Source organism: Suncus etruscus, chromosome 1 (assembly GCF_024139225.1).
Source record: "Suncus etruscus isolate mSunEtr1 chromosome 1, mSunEtr1.pri.cur, whole genome shotgun sequence".
In the NCBI taxonomy this organism is placed as follows: Eukaryota; Metazoa; Chordata; class Mammalia; order Eulipotyphla; family Soricidae; genus Suncus; species Suncus etruscus.
Genome location: NC_064848.1, coordinates 40,993,459 through 41,017,327, shown reverse-complemented (window position 1 = coordinate 41,017,327; position 23,869 = coordinate 40,993,459). Strand labels below are relative to the sequence as shown.

At 32.6% G+C, this 23,869-nt stretch overlaps 1 protein-coding gene across 4 annotated transcripts in view; it reads left to right on the top strand.

Annotated features, from left to right (window-relative positions):
- NFIB (nuclear factor I B) overlaps nucleotides 1-23,869 on the top strand; it is a 261,031-nt gene that overhangs the window by 145,467 nt on the left and 91,695 nt on the right. For all 4 annotated transcript variants that reach the window (XM_049769373.1, XM_049769371.1, XM_049769374.1 and 1 more), the window contains exon 3: nucleotides 516-569. In XM_049769373.1, coding sequence (XP_049625330.1) covers nucleotides 516-569 — 54 coding nt within the window. The remainder of the gene's footprint in view (nucleotides 1-515; nucleotides 570-23,869) is intronic.

Here is a 23,869-nt window from a genome sequence, read left to right as displayed (position 1 = left end):
AATCTGGGCCTGGATCCAGTAAGTTGGGGAATTATTGGAGTGAATATGTGTGCCTGCACATGAAATTCTGGAAAGGCGGATTCTCATTTTCATGTCTTTTACTCATTGAATAAAAGAATTCTTAGGTTTTATTTTTAAAGCATATTTAATTGCACTTAGATTGCATTTTTTTTTTTTAGGGACTGTATCTATTACATTCCATGTTGCTACTGACAGGCCCAATCTTTAAACTACTTTCAGTGGTGTTGTTGCTAGACCTTTTGTTTCTAAGAACCTTCCTAGCTCTAACCTAGCAATATAATAAATCTGTATTTTCTCCCCTTTATTGACATAGAAACCTATATAGAAATTTTTCTGGCATGGTAATATGTTACTATTGAAAGGCTTGGGAAAGTATACTTTAAACACTCAGCTTCATTGTTGTACCTTTAAAATTTTTTTGAAGTCCTTTTAAGGATTGAGAAATTCTTTCAAAACAAATGAAAAAGAAAACATTTTCTGTGATTTCTTTACAGATTCTGGACAATCAGGAAGTCCAAGCCACAATGATCCTGCCAAGAATCCTCCAGGTAAATATATGTGTTCCAGGACATTTGCAATCTGACATTGTTGGAGAACAAAGGTACCACTGTATAGATAAACACCCTATAATTGGTCAGCTGCCGATTTTGTTCTGGCAGGCAGGTATGATCAGGACAAGATGTGATATTCTGTTTCAGCCCGTCACAGTGGCAAATACTTCTATATTGGCGTCATCAATATTTACCTAATCACTAATTTTTTGGTTGGTGTTTCTTTGAAAATAAATGCACACATATTTTCATTATGTATCTTTTAGGTGTTAAAAATTACTATTTGAAAAGCCAGAAAGCAAAGCAAACAAAATAAAAATCCACCCTTTCCTTGTACTCTTTTAAAATGCAAAAAAAAAAAAAAAGTCAAACTGTCCACATTCTTACAAAAGTATATCAATTTTCACTCCTTTAAAAAGTGAGTTGTGGTGATATTTAGTTATGTCTTCGTTAATGGGTTTTAGAAAATGATTTCTGATTTATAAGGTTTATGTTGGGGTCCTAGGATTAGGAAATAAAGAGAATAGGACTTTTCCTTAATGTATGGCAGAGACCAGAATCTCTTTATTTTCAGAGCTTGTTTTACATCTGAAATTGGGTATTATATTTCATGGTTTTGGTTCTTCAAATCTGAACACATACTGAGGTAGTGGGTAGTGATTTTCCCCAAGTCATAAGCCAAAGAATCTCTAATATTTCATTATCCTACGACTTCTAATTTTAGTTGATTTTTGTAGAAGTAACACACAAATCTAACTAGTCATATATGTCTTCACTGCACAAATTATGTCTTTTAATTGAAAAGAAACAAAAAATTGTATTAAAATATTTTTTCTTAGGTACAGAGTTTTAGGTACTTAAATATTTGACCTTCACTACAATGCTTTACTCCATTAGAAAAGCAGTGTTCTGCTGGTGGGAATGCCCCTCACTTATTGTCACTATGTGCCTGAAATACTACTGTGAGAGAATTGTAATTCACTTCGACCATAATCAAATAATAAAAAAAGAAAAGCAGTGTATTATGCATTGTAATACAAATTTTGTGTTAAGATTAAAATAATTAAGTAATCCCAAACAAGAATAAAAATGTCAGTTTAAAGTGTTGTTAGGAAGATATAGTAAGTAGATATGCAAAGAAATGCAAAACCAAAAGTGCAAACAATTAAATATGTTTTTCTTTATGAAGCTTGCACATTTTGCTTTTATATTTTCTTACAAAAATTGTCATCCAGGAACTACATCTTAATCTATATAGCATTGTCTGGAATGAAATTGTCCAGAACTATGTTGTTTGACCTCATAAGAATATTCTTTAAAGATAGCATTTTATTTTTACAAATGAAATAGTGAGGAACTATCAATTAAAATGTATGCCAAGTTGATTTTTTTACATTAATTGAAATTCTTTACTAGTTGCACAAATTTATTTTTTTTTGTTTTTTTGGTTTTTTTTTTGCACAAATTTAAAACAATATTTTTCAAAAAGCAACAGCTTTAAATGTAAACACTAATACAATTTATTAATATTTATGTAGAATGGAGATCAGGATCACTGCAGTTATTTTACTGCAAAGATAAAATATTTATAATAAAGTAATGTTGTCAGTAATTTTTCCTTTAACTTTATCAATTTTCTTTTTTTTTAGTTTCTTAGAAATATCTCTTGAAACATGATAGCCAAAATTGAATTGTACCAAACATTGTTTTACATATTTCTCAGTCATTTTACCAATAATGTAAAAGAGGAACTTTAAGCAGAAAGGAGTTGATAAGTATTGTAAGTCAGATTAAACACTTTTCACTTGAATGATAGTCTGACTTGAAATTAATAAAGCTTTTCTTTGTTTTTAATGCATTTGAATATTTATAGGAAGAATTGTGCTTACGTGGTTCTCCTCTTGAACTAAGTGAATAATCATTGAATAGTCTTGTGATGTTTGAATTCAAACTCTTAATATTTGTCTAGATGTTTGATTAAAGTTATCTTTTGCTACATTTAGCATAGTATCTCTGAATTTAATCTGAAGATATAATTTATCAAACAGAAATAGGCAAAGTAAAACACTTACAATTTTTTTCTTTTAAAATTTCCTGGAAATCAAACTATTTTAGAACTCTATACCAAAACTGGGATTTTATAGACAACTGCATACCATGCATGATTAGTTAATGTTGCATATATAAATTGTACTTGATGACCAGTTATGTAGTTAGATATAATATAATATATTTACCAAATTAATTGGAATATAATTAGAATTTTTTGATTAATTAGAAATACTTCACTACTTTAAAATGCTTTTGGAAACCATTCTATTATGAAATTAACCTTAGAGGTTAATAAATTCTGTTTGATAAAAGTAAGAGCTTGTTTTCTAATACCTTCATGCTACCAAGAATACAGAATTTCCTTACTTGAAAGATGAAAAATTAGTTTAAGGGTTTTTATTTTGTAGTCAATTAGGACAAATTATACTTATTAATAAGGCTGTTTCCCTAAATAAATATAAACATGTTTGACATTTTGGAGTATAATTTATTTTTAAGTCTTTTTTTATTTTACATTTTAGCCTTGGATAAAGTATGAAATCTCCTAATTGAGATTAATATTTCAGGGCCACAGACTCCATTTTTAGGACATTTTATTCTGTTACCATGAACAATAAAATGATCAAATCATTTTTCTGCTTATATTGTTATAATTAGGAGAAGTTAAACTTTTGAAAATCTCAAAGCTAATCTTTGAAAAATGATTGCCAACACTTTCTTATCATGGGTAATTTTCCTTTGGGAGATGTGGAACCCAGGGAAATTGCCACCATCTACTCCTCTGTTTATTCTCAACAGCTTGGGAAGAGATGGCAATAATTCAAGTCCTTTTGGAAATAAAAGCTCTTTGAAATCTGTTCCCCATTGTTGACATGAAGGTAGAATGCCATCTAATCATCGATAAGTCCATATGCTTGTGTCTCTTCACAAACTGAACACCCCCTCTTGGCTTTTCTCCAGCATCAGGCCTGTTGTCTGATACAGAGATAGTCATTGATGATTAGAACTATCAAAAGGTGGCCTTAGAATCTCAAAACTCAGATTGACATCTGTGCCTAGTGCTTCAGTTTTTGTTTTATTAAAGTTTTTAAAGATTAGTTGAGGTACAGTTATGTGTAGAAATGTACTGTTAATGATTTTGTGTGTATGTAACGCATCACCAATGTGCCCATTTCTCTCCTTTAAGGTGCCTATGGCCGCTCCCTTTAGTACTGTGGATTGAGTCTCCCCTTGTGCTGCCTTTGGATCTTTGTTGCTGCCTTGCTCATTCTTTTTTAATCTGTGTTTCATGATTAGGTATAGTTTTTAGCGTACTATAACAAGCTAACAAAAGTAACTCATTTTAGGAAGAAGAGATATTTGATTCTTGTTTTTTTTAACAATGTATTTTTGGTTACTTGCAATTTTTATAAGCAGGTATTTTTAGGGTGTGTCCTTATACTATTTGCATTTTCATCTTTTGTTTTTATTTTTTTAGATGGCATTTAGAATCACTATTAATTTTTTAAGATGATGTGCTTGAAAAGACTAATGGCACCAAAACACCTGGCATTGTTATTTTAGTAAAAAATAGAACAGCTATTTTATTTTTTGTATGACAGCATTTCTCTTGTTTCTGAGAAAATAAACATTTATATCAGAAGTTACATATGTTATAGTTTTTGATATTTTAAATTTCAAGTGTATTTCTTCTAAATAATTAAGCTACAGGTCTCTCCTCAACTACAGCAATGATTGTTGTAGACCAAATGAGAGAAAATAATAAGTTTCAAATCTTGGATCTAATTTTCTTTCACTTGTTAAAAAGTTTGCTCTGCTTTTAGAACATATTTGATCATTTTTCTAACCTTTTAAAATTAGCTTGGGCTTTTCTCTATTATTTTTACATTTTTTATATTTTATTTGACTATGAAATTTTTTATCACCCCCCAATTTGACTATGAATTTTTAAAATTTCCCAGTAACAATCACTCACCTAATGCTGGAGTGGTTGATTTAAGAAAACTAAATTATCTTGATTTTGGATTCATTCCTATGCCAGTCTGAAGCTGATATGGACATGGGAGTGAAACACTGTAGTTTTGTGGGGAACTCTTTCTTTCCTGGAAAAAGAACAAAGAAACATTGAATCCTAGTATAGTTTTTCAAGTGTTATGATGAAAGCTTATAAAATAGTCACAGTATTAGTAACCAGAGTCTTTTTACATAGAACAATATGGATTCGTCATCTTATTTGAAAAAATATTGAGAAGTTTTATAGGGTGCTTGTTGTATGTTGACTTTTCCATGTAGCTTGACAGAATCTCTGGGGAGTCTCTCAGATCATGTATGGAATAATCATTAAATAAGACAGCCATATATCCTCCACTGAGCAAAGATGAAACTAAATATATCTTTGAAGGAACAAAACAAGGAATATCTATTAAATGGAGCAGTGTACTTCACTTTACATTAAAGTTGTGGTTTGCAAGGAGGGGTTAAGCTACACTTAACAGTCTTCAGGTTATTCCTGGCTTTGTGCTCTGGGTGGACCTCTGGCTCAGGAGACCACATGTAGTCCTGGGGATTGAGTCATTGTCAGTTGTAAGTCTGGCAAATGCCTTACATGCAGCCCCAAAGAAATTCTTTAAATCATGAAAATTGTGAGGTTGCTCTCTCCTACATTTTATGAAGGAGGTATGAGATTGAAACAGAAAGCGTTGTCATGAAATGAATGAAAATCATCTAAATATCATTAAAACAAGGTCAGCATCTTCAATTTTGTATTTTCTGTTGGGGTTATTAGGGTGCCCATTTGCTTAACTTTGTGCTAATTAAAGAATAGAATTTGGGACATTTATATACTCGAATAATAACTATAATATTAAAACATTTTCTTTATTATTTGCAAAGTAAAGATTTGCAAAGATTTTGAAGGATTTCATAGAGCATATTTTATCTTAGGTTGCTCAAAGTAAAAAAGTTATGCTGATTTTATTCTTCATTCCTCAGCAAATTTATACCCACTCTTTTTTATATACTCATTTATTTTATCTGCCAGATTTAAGAAGGGAGAATGTACTATCTTGTAATACTTAAAAGTAATTTTAAACTTTGGCACCAAATAATATGCAGCAGGTTTTCTATTCATAGAAGTATAAATAGAAGAGACAGTAAAAGAATTGGTTAACTACGGTGAGACCTGACAGCATAGGTAAAGCTTTTAAGTAATTTGAGAAGAAGGTTTGTGAAAGTCAGAACTAAAATCAAAGCCTCTTTTCTTAACAGATTTTGTTTCAGAAACATTTTCTTCTTTATTCTTTTTCTTAATGCTCAAATTTAGGGTAGAATACAGAGAGAAGGAAGAGAGTATGAAGAAAATATTTCTTTCACAAATAACAATGAAAAAAAGCCCACAAGTTCCATAGTCCTCAACTACTTGTTTGTGCAAGCTCTAGGGACTGATGTATAACTTCTCAAAGGCTGATCTGCATGTCAGTTGGCACCACTTTTAGCATCAGCAGTGGTATTCATGTTTATTTAATCCCTAATCACCCACACTATTAGGCAAATAATAATAATAATAATAATAATAATAATCCCACTGCTCATGAAGTACAGATTTTCAATATTAAAATATGGAAATTACATTAAGATAGGTTCTGTAAAAGTTGAATTAGTTATGTATAAGCATTATTAAAAAAAAATAAGGCATGTTCTTAGCAGTGCTTAGAGATCTTCCAGAGGTTCTGGGAAACCACAGGGCCATATCCAACAGTACTTCAACATTCACCAGGAATGAACTTGGTAGTGCCCGGAATCAAATGATAAACCTTGTAAATGTGAGGCATGTGCTCTACACTTGTCAAAACCATAATATATGCGTAAAAACCATAATATATGCACAGTACACATATATAGTGAAAGATAAGATTACTTAAGAATTCTAACTGAAGTATTATGGGAGTTTGAAGTTGTGGAATACTGTTTTCAGTCATTGTATTAAGCATAGAAGAGTGAAAAAGCATAAACTTAGGAATTAGAATTTTCTTCTAAGACAAGTCTCTGTGTTTTATAGTTATCATTAGTGTTATAAGGAACATATACAAATTGTCCAAACTGTTGGAACTCATATCTGCTCTAATTGTAAGCATTAAAAGAAAAAAATTAAGTCACAGATATCACAGGCTTTATCAGATTGAAATCTTTTTTCATTTTACTTCCAGCTTAGTTGATCAAAAAGTCTTTCTGATCTCTCGGAAATATTGTTATGGAATTAAATAAGAATTGTTGATTTTTGTATACTGTGTTCAATTTAGGATCTTAAATGATATATACAAAGTAACAGGTCAAAATATAATGCATAAGAATAAAATGTTAGAAATAAGTGACAAGAAAAAGTATGCTCATGTTTTAATGTGGAATATAACTGCATTTTTTTTGTTTTGTTTTGTTTTTGTTTTTGATTTTTTGTTTTTGGGCCACACCTAGTAAGTTAGATCAGGGGTTACTCCTGGCTATGCACTCAGAAATTGCTCCTGGCTTGGCTTGGGGGACCATATGGGACACTGGGGATTGAACTCAAGGTCTATCCTGGATCAGTTGTGTGAAAAGCAAATGCCCTACCGCTGCGTTATTGCTCCAGCCCCAGAACTGCAGTTTTTGTATAGTAATTTGTTTTACATAATGTTTCTAAAATTCTGAAAGTCTTTTAGTCTTATGAAATTTTAGGAAACCTGAAATGAAATTTTTATATTTAATTTTATTAGTGATAAAATGTACATAAATTTATTTTTAATTTTTTAATGAGCATTGTGACATAAATTCATCTTTAGTGATTGTTTTCCCTTGGCAATACCGTGTCTTAGTCTCTGGCTTATATTTTATTTATTTATTTATTTATTTATTTATTTATTTATTTATTTATTTATTTATTTATTTATTTATTTAGGGTCACACCCGGCAGTGCTCAGGGGTTACTCCTGGCTCTCTGCTCAGAAATCGCTCCTGGCAGGCTCAGGGGACCATATGGGGTGCCAGGATTCAAACCACCATCCTTCTGCATGAAAGGCAAATTTCCTACCTCCATGCTATCTCTCTGGCCCCCTTGTTGTTCATAGTATTCCTATTTTTGTAAATTTAATAAGAGTTCTCATTGACAAATTCTTTTATTCTTCCATTCTCCCTTACTCTGTGAGCTCCTCTGAACAACTACATTTTACCTAAAACTACAGTTTTTGCCTCCATTTGCCCATTCAGACATTTTGACATCTCTGTTTAACTAAATATACTATCTCTTTTCTCCTGACATGATTTTCATTAGATTTATGATTCTATATGATATGTATCCCTTGATTTCATTTTATTTCCATATGATTATTTAGTTCATTATGCTCTATTTAAATTTTCTCCTTAAATTTTTTATATTATATAGTGGTTAGAACATTTAACATTCTTCTACCCACCTAACAAAATTTTAACTATATGATAAAATTATGTATTATAAAATATTATTGATTATAGTTATAGTACTATACTACAGACTTCTAGTATTATTAATCTTGTTCATCACAAGTCTTACTTAACTCACAAAATGTGGGCCACTAGTTCCTTATTTTCCCCATATACCATTTGTTTTAATCAATGATTGAAAAAATTCTGATTGAAGTAGTTACTTCTCTTCTTGGTTTTAGCTGTTGCACTCAGTAATCCATATTTTATCCTTTCTCCATCTTTCTGGAATTTCAAATGCATTGCACTTGTACAGGTTAACGACCCGCTTGCATACTACAATTATAAATGTAATTTAAATTCAACAAATCATTTCCCTTTACAGAGCTGTGAGCAAAATTAACTAGTTCTTAGGCTATCATTATCAGAGGTTTTGATTTTCAGAATTATAGCTGTAGTTCAACAATTATGATACCTAAAATTATATAATAAGGTAAGCCAGTTTGTATGAATTTTAAATATATTTGTGTACACTTAATTTATATTTGAATCAGTTTAGTTAGACTTTCAAGCAGTGTGCAAATAATGTTTAGTATTGTCTAGATAATCTACATATAGGGTGAGAGTTCCCATATAAAAAGAAGTCTTATCTGTAACTATGCTTTACAAAACAATATATCTATTGCCCAAGATAGAACTGCTGTGATGGTTCTTGCACTCAGATAACTTGGGTTCTTTTAAAAAAAAATGAACATTCAATTATTTATATATTTAAATCCCTTTTCATCTTCATATCTACAAGGTCAATTTTTGTAGCATATGACTGCTGTTTGAAAACGCAAAGTATTTTTCTCCTTTCAGCTGAAAAGCTGGTATTGGTCTATAGATAGTGCACCTGAACCAAGGTAGTTAAAAATTGCTAGACTCTGTAGAAACTTAGCTTGTTGGATGTATTTTCCTGTTAAAAAAAAAAGCACCAGGAACACCCCCACTGCTTGTATATATACTGTCATGATTAGAAAGAGGGATCAATGGTCGATTAATATTTTGAAAGCAGAATAAAATACTAAGTATATAGTTTGATATAGACATAACTATTTCTTTCGACCTCATAGAATTGAAGAATATGATATAGAGCTGTTAGGGAACTTTATTCTAAAGTCTCATTTCTTCTGTGGGTGAAACTCTAAAAGATAATCAAGGTATCAGGTAATTTAAGCTAGTACTTTTGTGTGATAATTTGACTTGTTCGCTTTTACACAATAATGTCATTGATGGCAGAAGAATTTAAGAACATAAAAGGATTCACTTTCAGATATTTTGCAGTTGTTTTTATTCTTTCGTTTTTTAAAAATAAATCTTTTGATTCATAAGCTTGTCTTTAAGGACTCTATGCTGGATATTCAGTTCTGTTTCTTAAGCATATAATTTCTCAGACCAGAGAGATAGCACAGTGGTAGGGCATTTGCCTTGCACGTGGCAGACCCAGAACAGACCTGGGTTCTATTCCTGACATCCCATATATTACCCCAAGCCTGTCAGGAGCTATTTCTGAGCACAGAGCCAGGAATAACCTCTGAGCACTGCCAGGTGTGGCTCAAAAACCAAAAAAAAAAAAAAAAAAGCATATCAGTTTTCCATAACATTCTGAGGAAGGCTTGTAAAATACTTAACTTTTGGATTGAGCCTTAAACATTAAAACTGACTTACATGTAATCCCTGGGCCATAAATATGGTGGCTGCATATATATGTGACCGCATCTCCCCTCTTGAGTTGTGTACTTTTCAACTGAACTCTGGGGATGACCTAACACTTTCCATCTTTGGAGAAGCCCATATACGATCTTGAGTGCATTAGTCTTTCTCTTTCTTATTCTCTTCCACACGTCCTTCAGTAAAATAAAACCAGTTTTTCCTCTCATCCCCAACCCCTCAAGCCTCCCTCAAATAAAACAAAATCAACCAAACCATTACAATCATCATGTTCACTTGTTCATGGCATGAAATACATGACAATGACAGGATGTACTTTGTGGATTGTATTTTTACTTTTTGGTTTCAAATTTGGGTACATCCTATTACCGTCACCCTTGTAATCAAAAAACTAAGCAGAACAAGTAAGCAAGGGATAAAAGATGGTCATCTTCAATATATGTAAACAGGCACTCATTTTATACCTAATATGTGTTAGAGTATATTCAGAAATAAATCACATGTGTTGAGTTTCTTACTACCTAGCACTGACAGGTAAAGAAACAAGTATCTATATATTTTTTGAGAGCACTTTGAAAGAACTTTATAAGGAATCATCAATCTTAAGTTATTCTTATAGCAGATAAAGAAAAAAAATATTTTCAAAGGAACATAGGGCCATAGCAATAGCACAGCAGTAGGGCGTTGCCTTGCATGCAGCCAACCAAGGACGAAACCCAGTTCGATTCCTGGCATCCTATATGGTCCCCCAAGCCTGCCAGGAATGATTTCTGAGCGCAGAGCCAGGAGTAATTCATGAGTACAGTCAGTGTCACACATACACACAAAAAACATGGAGCCAGAGCAATAGCAAAGCAGTAGAGCTTTTGCCTTGCACGCTGTTGCAGATCCAGGACAGGCGTTGGTTCAATCCCCAGCATCACATATGGTTTCCCGAGCCAGGAGCAATTTCTGAGTGCAAAGCCAGGAGTAAGCCCTGAACATCAGCAGGTGTGGCCCAAAAATAAAAAACTAAAACACGAAACAAAACAAAGGGGAGAGAGGGGGGGAGAGGGAGGGAGAGAGAGAATAGTACTGAATCTTAATGCATTATTTAAAATATTTAAATAATTATCACATTTATTAATTGCATTGATTTTTAAATACTAAGTAGTATTCCAGTATATAGGTATATTAACAATAATAAGTATAATAAGCAATACAATTAGAAATAGTAAATAATAATGGGTTGATGTTATAGATATACATATATATGCATATTCATATATTTTAATTCTTATATATTCTGAATATTAACCTCATATCAAATGGCTATTTGTAGTTAATATATCCCATTAGGTAGGTTGATGTTTTTTATTTTCTTTCATGGACTGTTACATTAAAGTAGTCCCAAGTTTTACTTTTGCTTTTGTTACCTTAGCTTTTGTTGTCAAATTTATTTATTTATTTTATTTTATTTGGGGAGAGGCAGGGAATTGGGCCACAGCTGGCAGTGCTCAGGGATTACTCCTAACTTTGCTCTAAGAAATCATTCCTGGCAGGCTCGGGAGGCCATAAGGGATACCTGGGATCCAACCTGGGTATGTCCCAGGTCGGCCCATGCAAGGCAAATACCCTACCCCTGTGCTATCCCTTTGTTGTCAAACTTAAAATATCATTCCTAATACCTGTATTAAGGAATTTAACACTTAAAACGTTCTTCTAGGAATTTTACAGTTTTAAGTCCTAAGTTCATATTTTAATCCATTTTGATTTGCTTTTTGTGTGTTACTTAAGGTAATAGTCCAACTTTATTTAATTATGTTAGGCTCAAAATGGACCTGTTACACAGCAGTCTAGGGAGCTAAGGGTGAAGGTATGGGATGCACGCTGGAACTATGATGGAGGGAGGTTAACACTGGTGGTGTGAAGGGCCCTAATTCACTGTCACTATGTAAAAGAAATACAACTGTTAAAGACTTGTAATTTACATTGGCCTCAATAAAAAAATGGGGTTTAGAGAAACAAAAAAGTGTTTAGAATATAGTTTTTATATATAAAATGTAATATAATATATGATATATTAATATAAAAATTATGTGTGGCTGTATAGTTTTGAGAAAACTATTGACTGAAATATCATTTTCCTCTTTGTATATTTTTGTTGTATATTCTTCTCTTGTCTTTGTCATAAATTGATTGTATATGTTTTATTTGTTTCTGGACTTTCTCTTCTGTTGCATTGATGTAGGCATCTATTTTTATGTAAATAGCATAATGTTTTTAACGATTATTCTTTGTGATATAATTTGAGTGCAGGGAGTATAATGTTTCTCGTTTGCTTCTATGTTATAAATACTTCAACTATTAAGGGTTTCTTTTTCTTTTTTCTTTTTTTCCACCTTTTGGTTTGTGGGTCACACCCAGCAGAGCTCAGGGATTATTCCTGGCTCTGCACTCAGAAATCACTCCTGGCAGGCTCCGGGGACCATATGGGATGCCAGGATTCGAACCACCATCCATCCTGGATCGACTGCATGCAAGGCAAATGCCCTACTGCTGTGTTCTCTATGTTCTCTCTCCAGTCTAGTATTAAGGGTTCTTTTTTTTTTTCTTTTTTTTCCTTTTGGTGCTTGGGCCACACCCAGAGGTGCTCAGGGGTTACTCCTGGCTGTCTGCTCAGAAATAGCTCCTGGCAGGCACAGGGGACCATATGGGACACCGGGATTCGAACCAACCACCTTAGGTCCTAAATTGGTTGCTTGCAAGGCAAACGCCGCTGTGCTATCTCTCCGGGACCTATTAAGGGTTTCTTATGATTCCATATAAATATTAGGTTGGGTTCTAATATTTATGTGAAAATTCTATTGGAATTTTGATTATAGATTTAATTGTATATGTAGATTGATTTCTTTTGTATGGCTATTTCAGCTATATTAATTTTTTAGTATAGAAACATAAAATATCTTTATATTAATTTGTGTCTTCAGTTTGTCATTTATTTTATAGTTTTCAGCATTCCCATCTGTCCTTTCTTGGTAGAATATTTTTGATGCAATTATAAATTTATTTTTGTTTGTTATTTTGGAGGCCATAGACAGAGGTGCTCAGAGCATACTTCTGGCTCAGTGTTCAGGGAACCATAAGGCTTGCTAGGGATCAAACGTGGGTTGGGTGCATGCAAGGCAATTACCTTCCCCAGCCACTGTACTATCTCTGTGATTTCATAAACGGTATGTTTTATTTCTGATAGTTCATTAATGTATTAGAAACAATTTTTTGCATTGATTTTCTATTCTCCAACTTTTCCCAATTCATTTATCCATTTCATATTTAAATATTTTTGATTCAATATTTATGCTTTTATTTATATAATGTCACAAATATTGAAAAGTTTTATTTGCTCTTTTGCAATTTTGAATATATATTCTTATTTTGCTTTGATAGAACTTGAAATACTATGGTGAAAAAAGTGGCAAGAGTTTGCTTTCTTGTGTTGTTTCTGATGCTGTAAAAACAACTTTTTATGATGTTACCTATGGGGTTTTATATTTTTATATATATATATTTTATTTTTATTATTATTATTGTTATTATTATTATTATGCAGCTCTCTGTATTTCTGCTATTGCAAGCTTGTATCAAAAAATAGTGTGGAATTTTGTTAAATGCTTTTTCTGCATCTGTTGACAGCATTAGTTTTATCCTTTATTTTCATTGGCACATATTACATTTTATTGTTACATTTTCATTGCCACATATTAAACCTTTCTTGTGTCCTTGGGATCATAATACTGGATTATGACTTATTATCCCTTTACCTATTGTTATTTATTACTGATAAATTATGTTTCTAGGAATTTATTTACTTATTTATTGCCCAACTTGCTACTGTTCATTGTAGTATATTATTTCTTTGTGTGTATATAAATATAGCTATAGATATTGGTAGATTGTATCAGCTGTAACTTTGCTTGTTTTTCTCATTGAGTCCTCTACTTTGTTATTGAGTTTAGTTAAATATTTTTAATTTTTCAAAGTACAGTCTTAAGTCTGAATTTAATTCAATTCTTGTTACTTTTCTTCTCTTGTAATAGTTTTTTTTTTGTTTTCAAGGTAAGCCGTTATTACTATTATGTATATCACTTCTAGAATAGCTTTTTTTTTTTTTGTTTTTGTTTTTACCACAACACACACTTTATTTCTTCTACTCGGCTGCTTCCTTGGCCCTTTTAGCTCGAATAACAGAGTCAGGAATTGGCTCAGGCCATGAGCAGGCTGGCGAAGGCCTTGAATTTCTTCTCTTTTTTTGGTGTTGACCCTCACCTTCTCCTTCTAGAATAGCTTTTGTTGCAACTTATATATTTTAGAAGACTATTTTCTTTTTAATTTTGCTCAAAGTACCTCTGTATTTCTCTTCTCATTTCTTCTTTGATGAAAGTAAGTTTAACATATTGTTTAAACTTTACTATTTGTGAATTTTTAAGTTTTCTTGTAATTGATTACTAGTTTCCTATCATTCTTGGAAAAGATTCTCCTTAAGATGTTAGTCCTCTTAAATTCATTGATGTATTTTGTGTCTGTAGAAAGTGAGCCATAAGAAATGACAGCACAAGTGCTGTTTTTTTAGGATTACTTACTATTTTGTTTTTTAAAGAAAACTTAATTTTTATTATCTGTTTGCTTAGATTTGTCATTAGAGAATCTACTTGTCAAGTTCATTTTTTTTATAACTTGATATTGTGATGTATTTATCTTTTCTCTCTTATATTAATCTCCTAGTGAACCACACTTGTTCATGGAAAATAGTAGATTACCGTTTTGATAACATGTTAATTCAATTATGTATTTTATTTGTGATCTTTGATGTTGTATTTTAAGTGTGCATGGTCTTAGGTTGTTTGGTTGCTTCATTATGATAAAAGAGTGTAAATTTAGATATTCAAGTTTTTCTGGTGAAATAGAAGTTCATTAGAGAATCTTTTTTTTTTCTTTTTCTTTTTTTTTTTGGTTTTTGGGCCACACCCGGCAGTGCTCAGGGGTTATTCCTGGCTGTCTGCTCAGAAATAGCTCCTGGCAGGCACGGGGGACCATATGGGACACCGGGATTCGAACTAACCACCTTTGGTCCTGGATCTGCTGCTTGCAAGGCAAACGCCGCTGTGCTATCTCTCCAGGCCCTCATTAGAGAATCTTTTTAATAGGGAAGCATTTTTATCATTTTCTAAGGTATAGGAAGGTTTAAATATATTGGGAATTAATAGAGAAATTAAAATTTGATCAAGTATACTGTATACTCATTTCTTCCCAATGACATTTTGTCTTTGTGGTAGTGGTGGGAGGTAATATGTATATTGTGCTCAGGGGCCTCTCCAGGTCATATCCAGAGATCACTTTGTTTTATGATTGAACAGGGTCAGATGCATGCAATACAGGCCCCTGTTCCTTGTTGTATGCTATGCCACTGAAAAAAAGAGATTCTTTAATCACATTTTTAATTTTTTCATATGGTTTTCAGATAATTAAGTACAAATGAGTCTCCTGCAGACCTTGTTAAGTCCAAATTCTTTTTCTAAAAACTGGGCATGAAATTTTTTGTCTAGCATGTAGGGAAAGTTAGTATTGCTAGTTCTGGATCCACACCTGTAAAGTTCTGGTGCTAGTGCAGTAGTTTCCAAACTCTGCTTCATTGTTGTATTTAGAATTCAACATTTACTATTTCTTTATGTCTAGATTCCCTCCATTACAACTATATTAGAAGAGTGAGGAGGTGAATGCCAAGTGTTTTTTGGGTTGTAGAACCCAAATTGTCCAATGTTAAATTTGAGAAATTTTCTAAAAATTGTCCTATTCAGGTTTCTACTTTTCTCAATTTTGATAACTTTAGTTTTGTAAGTAATTGCCCATTGAAATGTTCCAATATGTTCTCAATCAGTCACTTTTGTTCATCTGTTCATTCTTTTATGCATTTGGCTTTTATGGTTAGATTTCCATCGTATTTTTATATTGTATATATTTTTGCTTCTTTCCCCACTCTAAGAAGACTTGTGAATCTTCTTTTAGTCTTGCTGCTCTTTTCAGAAAAACATCTTTTGTTTTATTTATTGTTTTAACTATTCTACTGTGTTGTTTTTTTATCAATTTCAGCTTTTCTTCTTGGCTCCATCTTTAGAATTTGTCATGTGTTAACTACTATTCCTTTTCTCTTTTGCTAAATAATGTTTTATCTTTATTCCTTCCTAACTTATTATTCCCCTTTAAATTTTATATTTGGTTTATGGCTTATTTTCTTAAATTTTAGATAATTTGGGCCTGGAGAGATAGCACAGCGGCGTTTGCCTTGCAAGCAGCCGATCCAGGACCAAAGGTGGTTGGTTCGAATCCCGGTGTCCCATATGGTCCCCCGTGCCTGCCAAGAGCTATTTCTGAGCAGACAGCCAGGAGTAACCCCTGAGCATCGCCGGGTGTGGCCCCCCCAAAAAATTTTAGATAATTTAAAAATTTAATCAATTTTAACTTTCATTTGCCAAAGATGAATGTGACTTGAAAACATCCATAATTTTATTTTTTATTTTTGGGTCACACCCCAGCAGTGCACAGAGGTTACTCCAGGCTCTATGCTCAGAAATCGCTCCTGGCAGGCTCAGGGGACCGTATGGGATGCTGGAATTTGAACCACTGACCTTCTGCATGCAAGACAAACGCCTTACCTCCCTGCTATCTTTCTGGACCCATACATAATTCTTAATGCTTACACTTTGGTCAAGGTTAGAATCAATTTCATTACTATTTTTTGTTTGGTGGCTACAACCAGCAGTCCTCAGGATTATCACTGGCTTTGTACTCAGGGCTCACACCTGGCGGGCCTTCAAGACCATATGGGATGTCAAGGATTGAACCTGTGTGGGGCACAAATAAAGTCAAAAGTACTATTTCTTCAGGCAGGTAAAATAATTTTTTAAAAATATACATGTACATAAATACAAGAATAATATTATAATTATACAATGTGTTTACTTGACTATTAATCATGTCTAATTATAAAAGGTGTATGCTTTATGGATTTCACTATAATACTATTTTTATCTTTTATTTGAATAGTTTTTATTCTTTGCATTTTTCTACAGCATTATTTGGTGCTAATGGTACTTAGAATGTAATTTATTCAATATCTTCTAACAATTATACTATCTTACTAATTGTAATTCATTATAAAATAATTCGTTATAAAATTTATATATATATATTTTTTTTGGTTTTTCGGGCCACACCCTTTTGATGCTCAGGGGTTACTCCTGGCTACATGCTCAGAAATTGACCCTGGCTTGGGGGGACCATATGGGACGCCAGGGGATCGAACCGTGGTCCTTTCCTTGGCTAGCGCTCGCAAGGCAGACACCTTACCTCTAGCGCCACCTCGCCAGCCCCATAAAATTTATTCTTAAGTTTAGTCCTTGAAATAGTTAAATTTTATTGTCTGTTGTTTGATAGATGATCCATTCATGAAACAGTTCTATCCACTTTCATTTAATGCAGTGATTGATATACTTGAATTTTTTAAATTTATATTACTTTTATACTGCGTTGATGAAATTTCTATGTAACATTGTATATGTTTTGTTTTGAAATTTTGAGATTTTACTTTTTCTTTCCCAGATGTTAAAATGACATTCTTTCCTTTATAATTACTTGAAAACACTCTGTAGCTTTTATACTTACTTAAAAATATTATTATTACCACATTTATAGAGTGCAAAATATGTGAGGAGGAGAAAAGTTATGCTATTTAACTTTTGCATAGAATGTGGCAGAGCTAATTTTGTTTTAGAGTTATCTAAAAATAATTCAATTATATTAATTATAGTAAATTTTATTACATTATTAATATGGTAAATGTAATTTGATTTTACTACCCTGGAGACATATAGATCACTTAGTTAAACCATAAATTATCTGTTCTAATAAAATATCTAAAAGACTTGATGACTTTCTAGGAAATTGTATAATGAAATAGTCTTGAGAGCAAAAAATATGGTTAAGAATCTTGGAATGCTCACGGATGCATATATAATCTCTGAAATAGATTCTTGAAATGTATTTGACCATTGAGTTTCCTTAATCTTTTCAAAAACTTTTCAAAAAGCATTTTGTTTAGTTTCAGAGAATAAAAGAAAAATGACAGTCGTCGAAACTGTTTCATGAAGCCTTCATATGACATGATAATTTGCCAAATAAAACAAAAAATTTTATAAAAATTTCCACAACCACTGAAACAAAAGTCTTTGAGGGGAAAAGTGTATACAAACTGATTTGGCTGGGGGAAAGTTATGACTTTGTCTGCATATTCCCCTGAGATGTTTACTTGCTTTCTTTAGAATGGTGAAGTGACCTTTTTTACCTGAAGATCCATTTACCCATAACTACTTCAGATTTATACTTTCTTACTTTATGGTATCTTTCTCTATCTCGGGAATTTATTGCAGGTATATTTGGTATGTGTTCGCTTTTAAGCATGTTATCTATCTCTTTATCCCTCCCCTCTATTCTTAAATAAACTTAATTTAGTTAAAATAATTCCAAACTATATAGAGAGAATTTAGAATAAACTGTTAGTCAACCAATTTGGCAGTCAAGTAAAAGAGCTCTCTTCTATGATGAAGCAAAGATATGTTATTATAATAATTTAGTAATAATAAAAGCAATGGAAATACTCCATAAGAAAGAAGATAAGTTCTACTAAAGCCAGAAAATATTTTAATAATGTTGAGCCACTATTCTGGTAAGAAAGTTTTTTAAAATATTTTTGATAATTTTAAAAATTTAAAAAGCTTTTTTAAAATCTTTCGGATGAAGCTGGAGAGATAATGTAGGAGGTAAGATGCCTGATTTGGATATGTCCAATTCTACTTATTATTCCTGAAATTGTGTTCAGTTTCAAAGCATTGTCAGGAGTGACCGCTGACTACTGCTGGGTATAGACAAACTCTCCCCTATCCAATGTTTAAAAACTTTGAGAAAATGCTAATAAAATAAGTGGTTTAATCGGATGCTAAACACATGGATAATCATTAAATGGACAGTAAAGTCATTGACTTTGATACTATAGAAGTCATCTTGATATTTGGAATAAATTTTTTTTCTAGAATGATTCTCATTCTCCATATATTTTGAATGTTCCTTTCCAAGAAATTGTGTGAAAAATTATATTCAAATAAATAAAAAATTATTTATTTAATGCATCTTCTCTTTGATAACCTCAATTCAAAATAAATTCCTACAAAATATGTTGTTCTAGCATTAGTGGGCCAACATAGACAGGCACATGCTTTGCCCAAAGGGTGAAAATTGGCAAAAAAAATCTTTATGAAAAGCAAATTGACAGTTTTACTAGGAGCTTTAGATGAGTTTTTGCCCTTTGACCTACTAATTCAACTCCTGGGAACTCCAGCCTAAGGAAATCATGGGAATTGCTGACAATGATTTGTGCACAAGGATATTAATGGCAGTGCTGTTTATAATATTTAAAACAATGGGAAATAACCTAAAAAGCCAAGTAATAGGCAGATGATTATAAAAATCATAGCTTTGCAATAAAACAGTATATAGGTTCTAAAATCATGTGAAAAAAGTTTAACAAACTTAATATAGTCAATATATATATTTAGTATCACAAGAAAATCATTAAAGCAATGGAAGAAAGTACTACAACATACACATATCTTCTTGGAGGAGGCACATCTTGTAATTAGGGTTTACTTTGGACACTTCTCTTTCCATGTGGTACTCTGGGGACCATTTTTTGTGCAAAGGATAGAGCCCAGTCAACCATGGGCATAGCCAATAAAAATAACATCTTAATGTAACTATATTTGAGAGTATGAAAAACAAAATTTGTTTGGGCTGTACAGTAGTGCCTATGGATAACTGTTCTCAGTATTGGGCCTAACTTTTCTGTACTTGGTCCCCAGAGGTGCTGCTTGGCACCATGATCCCACACCTGTGGTGCCAGGGATTATATTAAGGGTGTCCTTGTGTGAGACATTTGCTGAGCCCTTTGTGATATATCACTGTTCCCTAAAACTAGCATTTTTTTTTACTTTTTCAGATCACTTAAATCACCATCAGGGATTCACATTTTATATAGAAGGATAAAACTAATTTAAATTAATGTTAGAAAATCATCTTGGCTGTAGCCTGATGGGCAGAGAAGTATTAATTTTACTTTCAATTAGTATGTTGCATTCATAATCATAGTTTCCAAACCTAACTATGACAGTTCAAATTAGTTGAACACAGAAGCTAGAGCTACTCATGTCTTTAACTCTACTTTCGGAAATCATGAGTGGGTTAATTGTGATAAGTAAAATTACAAGGATATAGGCCAAAATAATTGATCTAGTGTGAAATAATCCTATCTTCCCCAGTGTACCTGAAAGCCAAAGATTTTAGACATCTTTTACATCCTGCTAAAAGATGTGAGCAAATGGAATCACAGGGCTGGAACAATGACTGTGAAAGTACTATTTGTTGTTGTTGTTTTTCTTTCTAAAAGCAGGGCAAGAAAAGAAACATAGGAAAGCAGATTGCTTTAAAAGTAGAATCTAAGTGGTGCAATAGGAGTTGGAGGTGCTCTTACCCTATTTTCAATACAAAGTGAGAATTCTCAAATCTAATGGAGGTTATTTAGCTACTGGAAAAATCTACTTTTTGCAGAAACAGATTTCTGTAAAGAGGAAATAATATAATTTGTAAAATACCAGTAATTGTGAATACTTTGTGTGTTGATGCTTTTCAATATCATTGCATAGTATTTTGACGTGATTTTTGGTTATTGTTACCTTTGCAGATTTTTACTTAACTTTTTAATGCCTTATTTTGTTAGGTGTCAAAATTATTTGCAGCATCACAAACAGTCTTTGGAACTGTGCTTCCAGGCTAAATCTAATTCACCATCTACATGAATCATCCTACAAATACTTGAAGACAGTTTTCATGAATTTAATAACAGCTTTCTGTGACTTTAGTTTTTTTAATTTCAAGAATAGAACACAGTAGAGTATAAAAATTGAGTGTTATCAGTCTTCCTTGGATTTTCTATGTAAACGTTGTTTAACATTCAAATGGTGCTGATTATAATTTGAGATATTAACAGTTAAATATGCCATTGTGTCTCTCTGTTATTGTTAGTGAAGGAGGTTAAACACTATATTAACTTCTGAGTAGGGATTTATTGTTGCTATTGTTGGGGAAATTTTTTTAAAAAAGACTAAAATAATATAATTTAATATTGCCTTTGAGAGTTTTCAGTTTACAGATGTCTTTGTTTCCTACCCAATTTTATTTTTTATAAAAGCATACATGTAGTGTAAATACAGCATCATATAAATTCAAAGTTGTTTTTTGCTTTCTGGCTTAAGCTGTTTTGTAATATGCTCAATACCCATTAAGCATCTGCTTTGCCTCCAAGATGCTCTTACATCCTTTGGTAGATGAAAGGAGTTTGCTATATGAATGTCTTCAAACTGGTTTAAGATCTTTGGCCTTTGTACTATCTATAATATAGATGACACTTACGTAATAAGTGAGAATCATATTTCTGGAAGGCTCCCCAGCAACTTAGCAGTTAGTGAAATGGTTGTGCTAACAACAATACTGCATTTTGCTAGTTTTATTTTCAGTAAAATCATGGGGCTTCAAAATCTCCTGCAGAATTTTTATTTGACTGTAGTCCTCAAGTCCTGTGTCTTGTTTGCTTATGAGTAAGTACCTTAGACATCAATTGCTATGACAACCACTTTTCTTTTCATGGCTTCATATTGAACAGTGGCTCCCTGACTGCAACCTATGGAAAGTTGAAGGTGAAAGGTGGCAACTATCAGTTGCCAGAGTTTCTTCCATTGTTTACTGGAAGAATCCATATACTCTGTAGCCTAATTCCTATCTGTTCCTCTTTCCTTTGTATCATTGATAATGGACACCACCACTTACCCTTTGGAACTCTCCTTCAGTGGAGTGTCACTATATTGCATGCAATAATGGAGCCCATTGGGGCCTGTGACATGTGTTTTTGTCATTGCATGCCAAAACCATTTTGAGATGTTTTCAGTATTTATGGTTTTAGTAAAATAATGCCTTCAGTCTTCCTATAAATCCGAATTTCTTGAAACTTAAAAATTTAAAATAGGGGGAGATAAAGATCTCCATACTATTGGAATTACCTTGGTCTTTTTCAGGGTTAGTCACTGTTTTTTTTTTAATTTTTTTAATAATAATGAATGATAATTTATTATTATTACTTATAAATACTAACAAAATTTCACCTAAGAGAAAATTAAGTAGCTAATATTTTATAATCAGTTACTAAATCCCAAGCAGTGTTCTCAGTGCTTTGCAGCTCCTCTATTAATAACAGAATGAGATTAAAATTATAGACACTATTATTTTGATATCCCTGAACACAAGATACCATCCAAATTAAAGGTAAAACAGCATTTAAAAAATTCCCACCCAAATAGGGGCCGGAGCGGTGGCACAAATGGTGAGGCGTCTGCCTTGCCTGCGCTAGCCTAGGACGAACCAGTGTCTATATGGTCTCCAAAACCAGGATCAATTTCTGAGTGCATAGCCAGGAGTAACCCCTGAGGGTCACCAAACCCCCTTCCTCCCAAAAAATAATTTCCAAATAAATTGAGCCATCCAACCAAAAAAACATAAAGAGCTATAGCTGTTAATATTAATCCTCATCATAACAAATTCAAACTATGACAATTATAGACTTTATTCATTTAATTCAGTATTTAAAAACTAAACAAAAAACAAAACGCCTCAAGTTTTCACAGCTAACTCTATATAGTCACAAAATGTCATTTCCAATGCCTTAATAAAATAATTGGATATAACTGATTTATCCCTTAGATTTAAGAAATTCTATTCCTGTGTGTCACCTGATGTCAGTCTTTATTTCTGTGCTGACCTGTATCCAGGTTCTCTTCCATACCAACTAGTCCTAAGGTTTTATGCAGGATGCAAATGCGCGGAACCTCTCACTGGCATAGTCCACAACAGGAAGGATAATTGGAACAATCAAGGCCATAAGGGGCCTGGGGCTTTAATGGGAGGATTTGCTTGTGAAGGCAGATTTGGAATTAGGAGGCCTCAATCCCTGAAGAAGCCTCAGATTTGCAGTTTCACCTCCCTCTTCCCTTCCTCCCAGGACAAGGCTTTGCCTAATTCTTTCATTTCTTTGTTTGGGACCCACACCTGGCTCTACACTGAGAAATCAGTCCTGGTACCCATGTTAGTTGTATGAAAGGCAAGTGTCCTGCCTGCTCTCCACTAGGGCTTCATTTTTTTTTTTTAATCTCTGTTGGACCTATTATCTTCCTTATATAGGATTAGCTTGAGGTGGCTCCTCTGTCCCCTAAGATTTGACTCATTGCATGTTCATGCATTTCTCTAGCTTAACATGTCTTCTAAGCAAATGGGACCCTGACTACTCACTGGAATAACAATTGACTGGCCTTTACATGTTGTCTACATATTGAAATTACACATGATGTAAGTTGTCAGTATATTGAAATTTTGCTATGCATTTACTTAGCCATCATTTTGTTTTACAAATGAGTTTCAATTCTTTGGGAGCCATTTTGTACCAAATATGTACAGTTATACATTAGTGCATACTTAAGGCATAGATATAATTTATCCTTTCCCATTCTATAAATTCTCTATAATATCTATGAACTTCCTCTTTTGCAATTGAGTTCCAAGGAATAGATTGGATCAGTAGACTTACCCTTTAATTTTAATCCATCTCTGTCTGCATTATTATAAAATGTTCAGGTATTATTTCTTGTAAAAAAATGAAACACCAAAACCTTCATAGATTTATACATTTCCATGTTTTGTACAAAATTGGATCAGAGCACTTCCAAGTCCCAGTTGTGACCCTCCATTCCACTTTTTGACCTGGCTTTTCCTGTGGATTTGTATATGTGTATGTGTGTGTATATGTATGTATTTGCATTGATTTTTATGGGAAAAGCACTAGGAATTTTTAAAAATAGTCCATTCTATATAAAGCACATTGAGTTTTATATATATATATATATATATGGTTTTTG